Source organism: Sipha flava, unplaced genomic scaffold (assembly GCF_003268045.1).
Source record: "Sipha flava isolate LNK unplaced genomic scaffold, YSA_version1 64_pilon_pilon, whole genome shotgun sequence".
Lineage (NCBI taxonomy): Eukaryota > Metazoa > Arthropoda > Insecta > Hemiptera > Aphididae > Sipha > Sipha flava.
The window spans coordinates 176,677-190,160 of record NW_020273604.1 but is presented as its reverse complement, the minus strand read 5'-3'; the positions used below and the strand labels follow the sequence as shown (position 1 = coordinate 190,160).

The 13,484-nt window shown below is 29.0% G+C and overlaps 1 protein-coding gene and 1 long non-coding RNA gene across 3 annotated transcripts; one reads left to right on the top strand and one right to left on the bottom strand.

Annotated features, from left to right (window-relative positions):
* Positions 1-1,521: 1,521 nt before the first annotated feature.
* On the top strand, positions 1,522-4,168 carry LOC112691579 (40S ribosomal protein S3a). Of its 2 annotated transcripts, XM_025565875.1 has the most exons (6): positions 1,522-1,616; positions 1,675-1,756; positions 1,887-1,990; positions 3,260-3,582; positions 3,740-3,901; positions 3,980-4,168. In XM_025565875.1, the coding sequence occupies exons 2-6, from the start codon at positions 1,695-1,697 to the stop codon at positions 4,127-4,129; spliced, it is 801 nt and encodes a 266-aa protein (XP_025421660.1). In that variant the 5' UTR covers positions 1,522-1,616; positions 1,675-1,694; the 3' UTR covers positions 4,130-4,168. The 2 variants fall into 2 exon arrangements, with proteins under 2 accessions (XP_025421660.1, XP_025421659.1); XM_025565874.1 differs by having other exon boundaries at positions 1,558-1,756.
* A 4,634-nt stretch (positions 4,169-8,802) lies between these two features.
* On the bottom strand, positions 8,803-10,575 carry LOC112691577. The gene is made up of 3 exons (XR_003149319.1): positions 10,504-10,575; positions 10,217-10,377; positions 8,803-8,982 (listed from the first exon to the last, which is right to left on the bottom strand). It is a non-coding gene; the product is annotated as an uncharacterized LOC112691577 (long non-coding RNA).
* Between the last annotated feature and the right edge of the window lie 2,909 nt (positions 10,576-13,484).

Here is a 13,484-nt window from a genome sequence, read left to right as displayed (position 1 = left end):
ACAATACTTAATATCTAAATAAATATGATAATTAATTATTTAAATAAATAATTTACTTTATACTATTATACCAAAGGAATGTTAAAAAATGTAACATAATTAAACTCTACTTAAGTTATTATACATAATACTGGTAGGTACCAATGTTATTGTTCAAAAACTACTAGTTTACTAGAATATCTAATCATTAAAAACATAATATACAAGAGAAAATAAATATTATATTTATTTTTAAAAAAACTATTGCACATTATTTGTATATTATTTTTTTTATAATATTCATAATTCTTAGTTGATGGTCTTTAAGAACAAATGATAAACATATGTCACGCCATCTCTCTAATATTATATAATACCTATTCATAATATGATTTAGATATGAGAAAATAATGCAATAACCTAGAAGGATTGCTTTCATTCAATTAATTATATATTGATATTTTCAAATCATTTATGACTTTTGAACCTTTTATTCTTTCGAGGGAGAGATTTGAGATCAGCCCCCTCCGAAAATATTCCTCTAATTATATAATGCACTAATTATGTAGTAAAATACTCAAAATAGTAAATTCTATTAATTTGATTGGTTTTTGTATTTTAACTCATATTTTCCCTTTGATCAATCAGTAAAAATGTCTGTAAAATATATCAGTTAATATATATTATAGCAAAGGCTCATTAAAATTAAAATTAAAAAAAAAAAAATAGAACTAAAAACAATATCACCATTTCACTTTCTGGCCCAGGGATCATTCAAAAATAAAAAAAAAAAATCACTATAACTCCTTTCTAACAATTAATGGTAAAATAATTATAATCTAAATGTAAACTCTTCTAACATAACTATACATGTATAGGTATATATATATAAACAAATATCTTTATGAACTAATAAATAACATAATAAAATGTAAGTTATTATTGAAGATAAAGGTACTGTTTTTGTTGGAGATATATATTAAGAGATATGTTGGGAGTTTAAGCATCCGCTCTAGTATTACTTCAAGAGTAATTTTTTATAAAATACAATTATTTGTTTGAAAGGGGACAAGAGGTGATGTGATATTAATTTCTTCTTTTAGAATGGTCATCTCTCGTTGAGTGAAAGTGAAACCAATGATGACTGAATTCGAATCTTAAGCGAATTTTATATGAAACGTGATACTATCGATTGATCTGGAGTATGAATGTATTGTAAGTGCATTGATCAAATTTGACTGGGTTTGTCAATATATATATATATATATATATTCGTTTACTATATTTATAAATATTGACAAATTTTTCCGAATCGGATGGGAAACAAATATTTGTCGGTGACTAACGTTTATTTGTTAAAAAAGTACTATTCATGTTAATATTATTTATTATATTATTATTGTTATTTATTTCATTTTCAAATTTCATTATTTGGCGCTTCAATTTATCATTAATTTATCAACAAAAATAAATACTCTCTTTTTTCATAAAATAAGCGATAAAGTAACCTCAAAATATTTAGAATTTCTTTGGCCTATAACTTGTTACGCATGCGCATGACGTCCTGCAATACTCCTTTTCGCCATTGAGTGAGAGCGTGACGATATCTTCCTTTTTCAAACCACGTTGGAAACGCCGTACTGTATTCTGATTCTATTTCTTTCAAATAATTTTGTTGATATTCGGGTTTTTCAGGATCGCTTAACCAAATTACTATGGCTGTCGGTAAAAACAAAGGTCTGTCTAAAGGTGGAAAGAAGGGATTAAAGAAGAAGATGTAAGTACATAACATTTCGTATCGGCCGTAGTGTGATTACGCACATACGCGATTGATTAAGAAATTTATTTATTTCTGAACGTTAAAAGTATGTATTATATTTTAACTCTTTTCAACTTTATGTGTTAAGTATCGACCCGTTCACCCGCAAGGATTGGTACAATGTCCGTGCTCCATGTATGTTTACAAACCGCGATGTCGGCAAAACACTCGTCAATCGTACACAGGGAACGAGTAAGTGTTGTAGAACATTAAATGCAATTTTTTTTTTTCGGCTATATTTATATGTATGTATGTATTCAAAATGTAGTAATTTTAAAATTACTCTAAAACGTCGAGGTATGTTAATTAGATGCATGAAACTGTTTAAAAAAGTTGCATCAAGTAATTACACTTCAAAAAAGAACTCGATTTTATTAAAAGAATATGTTTTAATCACTTTTTATTTTTATTCATTTTTTTATGTATCAATTTTTAAGTTTTAAATCCATAATTGTTTTCATCCATCATCCATTGCATTTTTAATAAAATTAGTGTACATAAATGTACATAAGATGTGTATTGTGAGTAATAACACTTTTCTTTACTAGTGTTAATTTTATTTAATCATTATTTTATTTTCTTCCTAATATTATTAGTGAATTCTAAATTGCCATTATAAATAAACTAAGCATATCTATTAATGGACCGTTTAGAATAATAGCTATTTCTTTATCAACTATTAAGTTAAAAAAAGGGAATGCTAATAACATACTTAAAAACAAGTGCTAGTTTTCTAATTTTCAGATGAGCAAAAACAAAATGTCTTTGTTTTATTTGATAGTAGTACTTTAGTATTTAATTAAGCTTCTGGAATGATCTTATTACAAATTTTGATTTCATTGTTTTTTCATCTTTATTATATTACTTATATATTGGAATGTTGAGTTAATTATTAGTCATTATAAATATGGTTAAAACCTACCATTTCTTAGAATTTATACCTTAAAAAATATGCTTAAATCCTACTATTATAACATTTCTGTTCATATATTTTTAAATTAATATCTCATTTCTAAATAGTCCTCTGACCATTAGTGTTTGAGTATATATAATACTTAAGCTGTTGATTTTATTATAGTATATACCAATGGTTCTTTTGTGTCTTACCAGTTGATATATTCTTTCACATCTCTCCCCACCCCATCACCCTATTTTAAGTTGTACTATTCTCTTAAAATGTTTTCCTATTGTACCATCTTTGCTGAGGTATTCTCAGTCTTTTCCTGTTAACATTTTTAATATTTATTTGGTTTATCTTTCAGTTGTTGTAGGTTTACATATTTTCTTGTTTTCATTTTCTACTACCCTTATATTGTAGCTGTCTTTGATTAGCTTTTTGTACTATTCTCAATATCATATCTAGGTACGATTATAACTTTTTACCAGTAAAATTATAAACATGGATACAGTATCTATTCTCACTAAAACTTTTGATTATAATAATTTTTATTTTATCTTCAGAAATTGCATCGGAAGGTTTAAAACATCGTGTTTTTGAAGTATCTCTTGCTGATTTGCAAGAAGATGATGGAGCTGAAAGGAGTTTCCGTAAATTCAAATTAATTGCTGAAGATGTTAAGGGCAGAAATGTTCTAACAAATTTCCACGGAATGGACCTTACCACTGACAAATTGCGTTCAATGGTTAAGAAATGGCAAACTCTTATTGAAGCTAATGTTGATGTAAAAACCACTGATGGATACTTATTACGTGTATTCTGTATTGGATTTACATCCAAAGATCAATCATCTACAAGAAAAACATGTTACGCTCAACATACTCAAGTAAGAATGTTATAACAATTTTAATATAAAATGTAATGTAATAGTTTTAAAAAAATAAATTCAACCAACATTTCTACAATTTATTTGATGATTTTTATGATTTTCTGAAATTTAATAATTTCTGATTTTTAAAATAATATGTAATTTGTTTATTTAGGTAAGAGCTATCAGAAAGAAGATGGTAGATACTATCACCGAAGAAATCGTTAAATCTGACTTGAAAGAAGTAGTGAACAAGCTTCGACCTGACTCCATCGCTAAAGAAATTGAAAAGAAATGCCAGAATATTTATCCATTACACGATGTCTTCATTCGCAAGGTATTTAAATTTGCCTATCAGTTGATTTTTATCTATAATATTATACTTTATTTTTACTTTATTTATTTTGTATTTTAGGTTAAAGTTTTAAAGAAACCACGTATGGATATTGGTAAACTGATGGAATTCCATAGTGATGAAGGTGTAACTACAGTTATTGATGAAGAAACGGGTGTTCAAGTAGATAGACCTGAAGGTTATGAACCACCAGTCCAAGAATCTGTTTAATTCATGGATTTTTATAAATAAAACTATTCAGTTCTATTATTTCTATTCTATTATTTTTTTCAATTTTCTTTTATCAATCTACAGTTAAAAAATAGTTCTTTAGTATATTTGATCCCGGGTTTTAAGTGACTAATTCAAATTTATTCCTATATTATTATATTTGAATGACAAATATTTAATTCACTATTTAATAGTGAAATATTCCACTTTTTTATTTTAAAAACATGTACTTTATAAAAAATGTATACATATAATTCTAATTTTTCATGTTAGTCACAAAGCTTAATTTGATGTAAACATGATTCATTTACTAAAGAATATTTTTTTAAATTAATTAAACTAGGAGCTCTTAATGTTTGAATAACATTTTTAATGGCTGTAAATTTAAAAAAATTAAAGGTTCTTAAAGACCTTTAAGTATTCTATAATATTAGTCTCCAAATTTGGAAGTGGTGACTGCTGAAGTTTGAATTTGGCTATAAAATTTTTGTAATTAAATATTTTTAACTGTATTTAAGGCCCCAGCATTCATTATTAATTTTTTATCAAAACAACCTTAGCGTTTGACAAAAATTATGATACTACTTATTCAATTTAATAAATGTAAAGCTGTTTAAATTGGTAAACAAGTCGATTTTGCTTTGGCCTGAGAATATATTTAATTTTTTTATTACATTTAACATTAAAAATTGACTAATTTATAAAATGTAAAATATTTATTTTCATCAAGAATTTGCCAAAATTAAAAAAGTGCTCGGACTGACGCAAAGTAAAATAGTTAACCAATTCAAATATCTTTAATTTTTTTAAATTAAACCAATAGAAGTTCCTATAATACTTAAATATTTTTCAGTTGTACACCTATTTCAAGCCCTTTAAATTGGTTTTGATTATATCTTGCATTCAGTGTTGCGGCAGTAATTTAAATGTACTCATGCCGCATATCATCAATTTTAGTGTTTTCTAATTTTTATACGGTATCCATAAATTGTACAATAAAATCGATTTCCATGAATTATTTGCAGTTGTGGTATCTATGTACAAGTAATGTATGTTGTATTATGTTGTATCGGATTTTTTTTTTGTACTTACCAGTTCCGTAACTAGACTACTCGAGTTCCGTGTATGAATAGCAACCTTGAGGCCCCCTAATCAAACAACTCAGTTTTTAAGGCACTGACACCTACTTATAATTTATATTATTTTATAAGTTAATATTTTATAAAATTTACTTAAATTTGAAATTTCACTATGGGTTCTAACAAATGCATTAGTGCATTAAGATGGGTGATAGTAGAACTTAGCCCCCTAATGTTTATCTATTTTCCACATAATAAGTAATGTACAAACTAAAAAGTATTTCTCATTAACATTTTTGGAACTGCAGTTGTCAAAGTTTTTCGTTTTGCCAGAATTAAGCTGGGATTCTGCTTCTCATTACATCGTTTTGTCTCATAAACCAAAGTTGTGGTTTTATGTCATATGCGCGATTTAAAATAGGTACATATGACAAAAATGTACATTTGAAATTTTAATAAAATATTTAAATACTTTTCCATACAATAGTACTTACACATGAATAGATATTCATATGTAATGTGCTTATGTGATTGTATTCTTGTAAAATTAAGTAGGTATACGTAAAGTATTCATTTTGTTGTGTGTGTATCATTTTGATTAACAAACCCCTTTTGAAATAACTAACTACGCGCCTGTGACTGACTATATCTGTGTCACGTACTTGGAGTGTATCACTTGAGTATTTAATTATTTGGCTTATTGCACCTAAAATGTGATAGCCAACAATTATGACTGCAGCTGCAGAAATCTTATAACAATTTAAAATACTGTTTATTGAAGTAAAACAATAATTCTATAAATGGTAATTTTTTGAGAATTCACTATCTGTAAACTGATAAAATATGTTTAATGTGACCTATTATAACACTAAAAATTGAGTTTTAAATTATGTAATATGTTAACTTTTATATTAATATTCATATATCATAATGTATCATCTATGGTAAACTAATATATGTATTCACTAGTAGATTAGTCTAGAAAGCTGTTTTCCTTGAAATATACTTAAATTCTTAGAATATTCATCTAGGATAGAGAGTATTTTTTTAGTGGACCCGATAGAATATAAATAACCAATATAAACAAGAATAAATTTAGAGTCCAAATTCCAACAATGTTATAAAAAAATATTCTTGAAAAGTTTGAACTGTTAATGTTAAATAATTTATGGAAAAAAATCGTGTTTTCATTGTTAAGTTAATATAACAGCAGTACGCTCATTATAAATACAAAAAATGTTGTGTTGAAGAATGTAGTTTTGTACTACACTTTGTTTTTTTATAAATTAAAGATTGCTGCAAAACAAAACGTCTTCATTTCTTTTCTGGTTCATAGCCAACAACAGGAAGATATTGAGTAAAATTTGGTTAATAATATATATATATATATATATAGGCTATAGGTTATAGGCTGCTACCATCACCACCTCCTCGGTATCTATGGGATAACGTTTAAATTTTTTTTTTAATTTTTTAGTTATAAATACGAAGTATAAATAACTAGAGGTAATCACTTTTGAAAATTTAAGAGTTGGCTTATATGTAACTGATACACTAGAATACTATATGAGTAACTGTATAGCTGTTGCCCGGTTACCGGCAAATGAATTGTTACTGTTTATCTTTTATATGTATTTGTAAGAGGTGTTGATGTTTAATTTGTCATTTCTGACATTGAACGTAGTTTACCTTATCCGTATCGAGTGTTTTGAATTAATATTTTTCAGTTCCAACTGTTCAAATATAATTTCACAAACGCTAAGCATACAAAAATTTGCAAGTTGTTAAAGAAACTGCAAAGTTTTGAATCTGATAGAAAAAAAACTCGTAAGCATAAAATATTATTTTCATTATTTATTAATTTAAAAGGTCTTAATACTGCTTATTAGTGCTAAGTGTAATAAACGTGACCAGGGACGCTCGCAGAAATGTAACAGGAGGAGAGGTATCATTGAGTATCCGATATGAATCGAATCTGGCTAACCTAAACGGCTTTATAGAAAGAAATTTCTCATTTTGTAAATAACATAAAAAATCGCTGGGGGGCAATGGCTCCAACTACCCCCCTTCGGGCGTCCCTGAGCGTGACCAAAATTATAATATTTTTCTACTTTAAAAGTTAAATTCGTTTCGTAAAATCATACGAATGATTAAGCTGATTACTCGGTAATTATTTATTATGTCTAAAATAGAAAAAATATCCACCACATACCTATCCGCCCCACAGTATGTGACCCCCTATAGAGAAAACTGTGTTTAATGATAACACTTTTTCTTTTTAATCGTGTGCATTTTAAAGGTTAAAGAGCGTAATGTAAAGACCGTCGGTCCTTTTATGAAATTATTTTCATTAATATATGATTGTTTTCTTCATTCACTTGTTTAATATAATTGAAGTATAATTAACAGAGAAAATTATTTATATTAAAAGATAAACGTTTCGATTAAAAAAAAAACCACTTGATCTATCACTTAGTGCAAAAAAAGGTCGGAGTATTTTGACTTCTATTTTCTATGAGTTTATAGTAAGATTACATATATCAACGAATTGTATGTTGTAGTATATAAACATGAAAGTACAATTAGGTTACTTGTTTGAAATGAACATAAATCCACTAATAAAAAATAAGTATATATTTTCCATTTTTTGTGGTAAAGAGGAATTAACATTAGTCCTCACATGTGAAATTAGTAAAAAAAATTACTAGTGATTTATTTTCTTAAATTTTTTTCAGTTTTTAGTTATAATCGTGGTTACTTTATTATTATTATTATTATAAAAAATGATAAATATTATTATTTTATATTATATCTATACAAAAAAACTTAGTGTAGTAATTTGTAATTCAATTTTGATGATAACAGATTGCCTGACTAACTATGCTTAGTATAATATTAGTCATGATTATGTGAACGCATTTATTTTTTTATTATACATTCGTAGATGTGTTTGTTGCAGCTTTCCATGCTTCTTTATCGTAGCACGATTCTTTCAGGTTTTTGAAATTTCTCTTATTCGTATCCTGCGTTATCTGTGTCATGTATTCCGCCCTTGGTCTTCCTCTTGCAATGTGACCTTTAACATCTCCATTAATTATTTTCTTTATTAAACTTTCATGCCTTTATAACATATGTGTCCTATCATCTTGCCTCTTTTTAATTTGATACTTTTCCATATTTTTCATTGTTTCTTTATTTTATCTTATACTTCTTTATTCGTTACCTTCTCGGTCCATAATATTTTAAGTATTTTCCTGAAGCACTACATCTCAAAGGCTTCTAACCTATTTTTTTCCATTGATTTTACTGTACATGTTTCGGATCCAAAAAGTGCTACACTTACTGGCGTATTTTAGGGGAAGGGCGAAGGGGCGATCACCCCTCCCCTGATTCCATATTTAAGGAATTGATTATATTTGAGATACACATTTCAAATTTTTTTAATGTGGATTATTTTATAACGAAATCAAATTACGCGTGGCTATGAATACTGAATTGGGCTTTTTGTCGGGTCCATACTTAGTGAAAATCAAATAAAACACAAGCGTAACTTTCAAAACACAGGTGTTAAAAAAGAACTACACAAAAGTCGATCCTAAGTGGATCCTGAATTAAAGAAAAAATTTGATTTACCCCCTAAAAGTAAGTCTATATACGCCCCTGCTTGCACTCCATATATAATTTTTTAGGAATTTTTTCCTTAACTCCAATCTGACACTATTGGTAGTTAATATGTGGCTTTTGTCTTGAAAGGATCTTTTCGCCTGTACTATCCTGCAAATTATATTTGTTTATATGTGAATGCTTATTCAAAAAATAATTTACACTATAATAGTCAATATGAATATATAATTTGGTATTCTAGTGTATAACGTAAAATATTAGTTGTTTACTATCTATAGAGTACGAATAAATATTAAAAACCATTATTATTTACTTTTATCAACTGACCGACGGATTTCAATAGGTATATATCATAAATCATCTTATAAGAAAATTTATATACTAACATAAAATAAGTATATCAATTAATTGATCAAAGACCTTTTTTTCCAACAAACGTAGTTGTATACTTTATGTAGAACTTTTATATGTATAATATTTACCAATCAGCTTTTATTTTCTAAAAAAAAAAAACGTACAGTACGCAAAATGTTAAAAATAACCTTATTATAAACTTGAAAATTATGACAAATCATTACCATTATTTACACAATGATTTTATATAGTAATTTATTACTTGCTTTACGTAAATCAACTACTCTCCGCTATGACCCTAATCATATTACATTAAGATTCTAAACATTCGGTTTACTTTTGATTTCGCGATATTGACGTGTTACTAATTATTTGTTTTTATAATATTTTAACATAAACTTACTTGACTCAGTGATCGAGTTATATTTTTTAAGGGAGGTTATGTTATATATTTCTTTATTAAAGAGTACCTAGTCTACTTTCTATAGTCTAGCCTTATCTAAAAAAAAAAAATTAAAAATACAAGTTCTCATATATTTAAATAATTTTTTTCATAATTATTATTTACATATTTCCAAGTTTGTAGTACCTCTGTACTTCCATTGATTTTATAATAATATATATAAAAAAAATATAATACATAATAAAATCAATGGCACATATTTTGATGCTGTGCCACCACAATGAACACAAGTATCGACCATTTTAAATTTTTTAAATATAAATAATATAAATTATAAAGCCCAAGTTCTTTAAAATAATAATCTTTATTATAGCAAATACCTATTTCGAGAACAGCTTTGGCGACTTTTGTTCTACGCGGTTTTTTTTTAAATAAAATATATAATATTTTCATTTTTAATGTTTACCATTATTTTTTATATTTGAAATTATGAGGATATTTAAAAGAGGAGGGTCAAACCAAGTATTTAAGGAGGTGGTTTTTCAAACATATTTAGTATGTATTGTAATTATAAGGTATTTTAAATAACAGCAGTTACTTTGCTATAAACAAGAAGTTGATAAATACCTACAATATACGTGGACAATATAGTTTCTCCAGAATAGTTATTTTCACGTTCGTGTAACGTTCAAACGACATTTATATAGTACATTAGTAGGAACACTGCATTTGTATTTTTACAATCGTCGTAGTGAATCTTCAGCATTAAGACAAGCGAAATAACGTTTCTGTAAATAAATAAATATTAAATAGTTCATACACGCTACCAATTTTTGTGCAAGTTTATATCTATATATTATTCATATACACATACAAATTTATACATGCATATTGGTGAGTAAGACATGTAATACCTGAAAAATAATACATCGAAATAATAAATGCAATGGATTATGCATGTTGCATATGTGATAGGTATTCAAACGAGAAACTGCGTTACAATGCGAGAGATTGGTGAATGTACACATATAATATATAATATATATAGATATATACAGTTGTGCAATACACACTCGTTAGTCGTTGCTTTTTTTGTTCCATACACAATATTGTAGGTACTAATATTTTTATTCTTAAAACTTGAGGTTAATTATTTTTAAACTCAAAATGTAACAGTTGCAAAAACATAATATACGCATCTCTATAATATAAGTAATTATTTGATGTTTATATACGTACGAATCATCTAAACTATTTTAAGAACATTTTTTTAATTTTATCTTGTTGCTTTTAAATTAAACTAATTATGGGCATATATATATATTTATATACAGAAAAACATTTTTAAAGGGCCCCCAATTGGTATTTTTATCCCGAACTTCTGAGACTTAGATCCGGCACTGTGTAGAACTTGTTAAAACGTCGGGTCCAAGGAAAACGTTTGCAATGCATTTTTACAAGCAGCTTAGAATTTCGTAGAAGTGAACTCAACTCCCACTCTGCTTCTCGTTTGAATCATTGATGGATTCTACAATAATATTATAAATTCATAAGTATTTAGAATAAAGCGTAAGCAATAAAGTATTTTTAAAACCAACAATGAGATAAGTGTACATTTTTATATTTACACCCATGTACGGATTTCCTAATGGTGATAAGAGGGGCGAATGGTGTAGCGCAAGCATATTATTAATGTATAATAAAAAAATAAAACGTAGTTTCACATAAAATGTGTCCTTTCAGACGTTTCGCATTAAGTGTTCTGCGCCGTATATAATATAATTCGTGCGGTGTGTATACATAAATATAATATGTACTATATATATTCAGTATGGACTTCAGTATTCAATCGTTTATTTTATTATATTTTTTTGCACTTTATTTTAACGATTTTGGACACCACGGGGGATTTTAATCTCAGAAATATACGTGTGCATAAGCAGCGCCGCAACAGATGTGGATGATTACCGATGTAAACGTTATACAATTAAATGGGTCATTCAAGCAAACGGTAAAGTTTATTGCGATCGAAAGCAGAAATTTTTTTTAAAAATTACTATACACGTACACGGCGGTCTAGATTCTAGAAGAATGTTTCTCAACTGGTATTCCGCAGAATCTGTAAGTTCCGTAAGCCAGCGATAAGGGTTCCGTTATAAATTAGGGAAAAAATAAATAACATTTTCGATATGAACAAGGATTCGAACTATGAACGAGAACTAACCCTCTCCTCTTTGGGACGATGCTGTGTCTTATTATAAAATATTTGTTGTATAATAATTGTTTTGGCCGTGGCCCGAGATATTTAAAATTTGGTATTCATTAATCTTATTTTAAAAAATAGGGGGTGCCGCAAAAATATTCAAGTCCCGCAAAGGTTCGGTGGGTAAAAGCAGTTGAAAAACATTGTTCTAAAAGACTCGAACACATGAGCCCCGTCACAAATTGCACATCTTTTTTGATAAAAAATCGTTTTGATTTCTATTTGTTTACAAAAAATCTTTGGTTATCATAATAAAATAAATATTCGTTGTTGCATGTCTTGTGTGTGTCTGTTCTACACTATTCTACATTTGTTAGTCTATCTTCTAGTTATATAACGTTCGACGATTAGAATAGGGGAAGGGAGACTCGGAACTCAAGATATCAGCATCACGGGTCAGGCGCGTTTTCAGTTGTATTCCCGCGAGGGTGTACACCCATGCCTAAATTCAAACAATCATTAAATATTATCGTTTATCAAAAAAGTCGTTCAAAGACACATCATACTTTAATCATAATACATTTTTTCAAAACAGTTTTATCAATATTAATTTTTTAATGGTAATGGTAAAATACAACTGTACTGTAATAACTGTTGTTTTTTTCATAACAATCCATTCTCTTATTTTGGGGGAGGGGGAACGGCTGCAGCCCCCACAGTCACCGCAATAACTACGACGATATCGGAATCACCGCTCGCTTAGTTTTCCGCATAGACATCGATTGAGGGAGCGATGAGATCGACAGCCATTGGTTTCCAATGAATTATCCTCAACGTGTTTCACCGGCTGACCGATGGCCACGTGTACTCCCCGCGGGAAAAAAAGAAAAACGATTTCTGTCCATCGGCGTGGTTATGCGCGTTCGAAACTCGTGGTATAAACCTTTAACCAGGGGTATCGGTTAGCGTACCATCGGTTTGAAAAGGTTCGGCGTGAAATGCGGACGATCCGAAACCAAAAACCGCGGTCCTCACGTACAGCCTCCACACCCCCGTGCGTTCGACATAAACGTTCGACGTCGTTATACGAGGCTCAATTTTTTAATCATTAAAATTTCCAAGCGACGGCGAAAAACCCTCGTCAGCCGGAAACGACCCTCCAGCGATATTCTCACGTACGGTAAACGATTGCGATATAATTCAATATGAAAAACAAAAATAATAACAGTTGATGATTATAGTCCTGTAACGAAGTGTTGCGCGCATCACACGTGCACGCATATACGGTTAATTAGTTAAGTTTGTAGCCATACGAGTATACAAGTTATTGCGTATGTACGATACACACGTTCACCTGTTCGTGGTGACCGCATCGCACGTACAGCGTACGGTGAAATACACATGCATGTTGTATGCATAACATTAAGCACGTACGTACAATGTACACGGTCTCCGCGGGTTAGTCATCGACGGGTATGACGCGCCAGTGGTTGCCGTACGCACTCGCACTCACCAGCGCGCATATGTACGCGGTTTCACACGTACACACACACACTTACACGCACGCACACCAGCGCGTGTACGTTATTCAAAAACGTTATTATAAAAGTTTAATAACCCTCCGCCGGAGACGCCATGTTTGACGATTTGATTTTTTTTCCCCCGCATGTTGAAAACCAGTGCAGCCGCGCC

Excerpts from the sequence above, each read along its gene's own strand:
- LOC112691579 (XM_025565875.1), top strand. The coding sequence starts at position 1,695 with ATGGCTGTCGGTAAAAACAAAGGTCTGTCTAAAGGTGGAAAGAAGGGA. Across the intron at positions 3,583-3,739 it reads GTTACGCTCAACATACTCAA|GTAAGAGCTATCAGAAAGAA; the intron begins GTAAGAATGTTA and ends TTGTTTATTTAG. Across the intron at positions 3,902-3,979 it reads ACGATGTCTTCATTCGCAAG|GTTAAAGTTTTAAAGAAACC; the intron begins GTATTTAAATTT and ends TTTGTATTTTAG.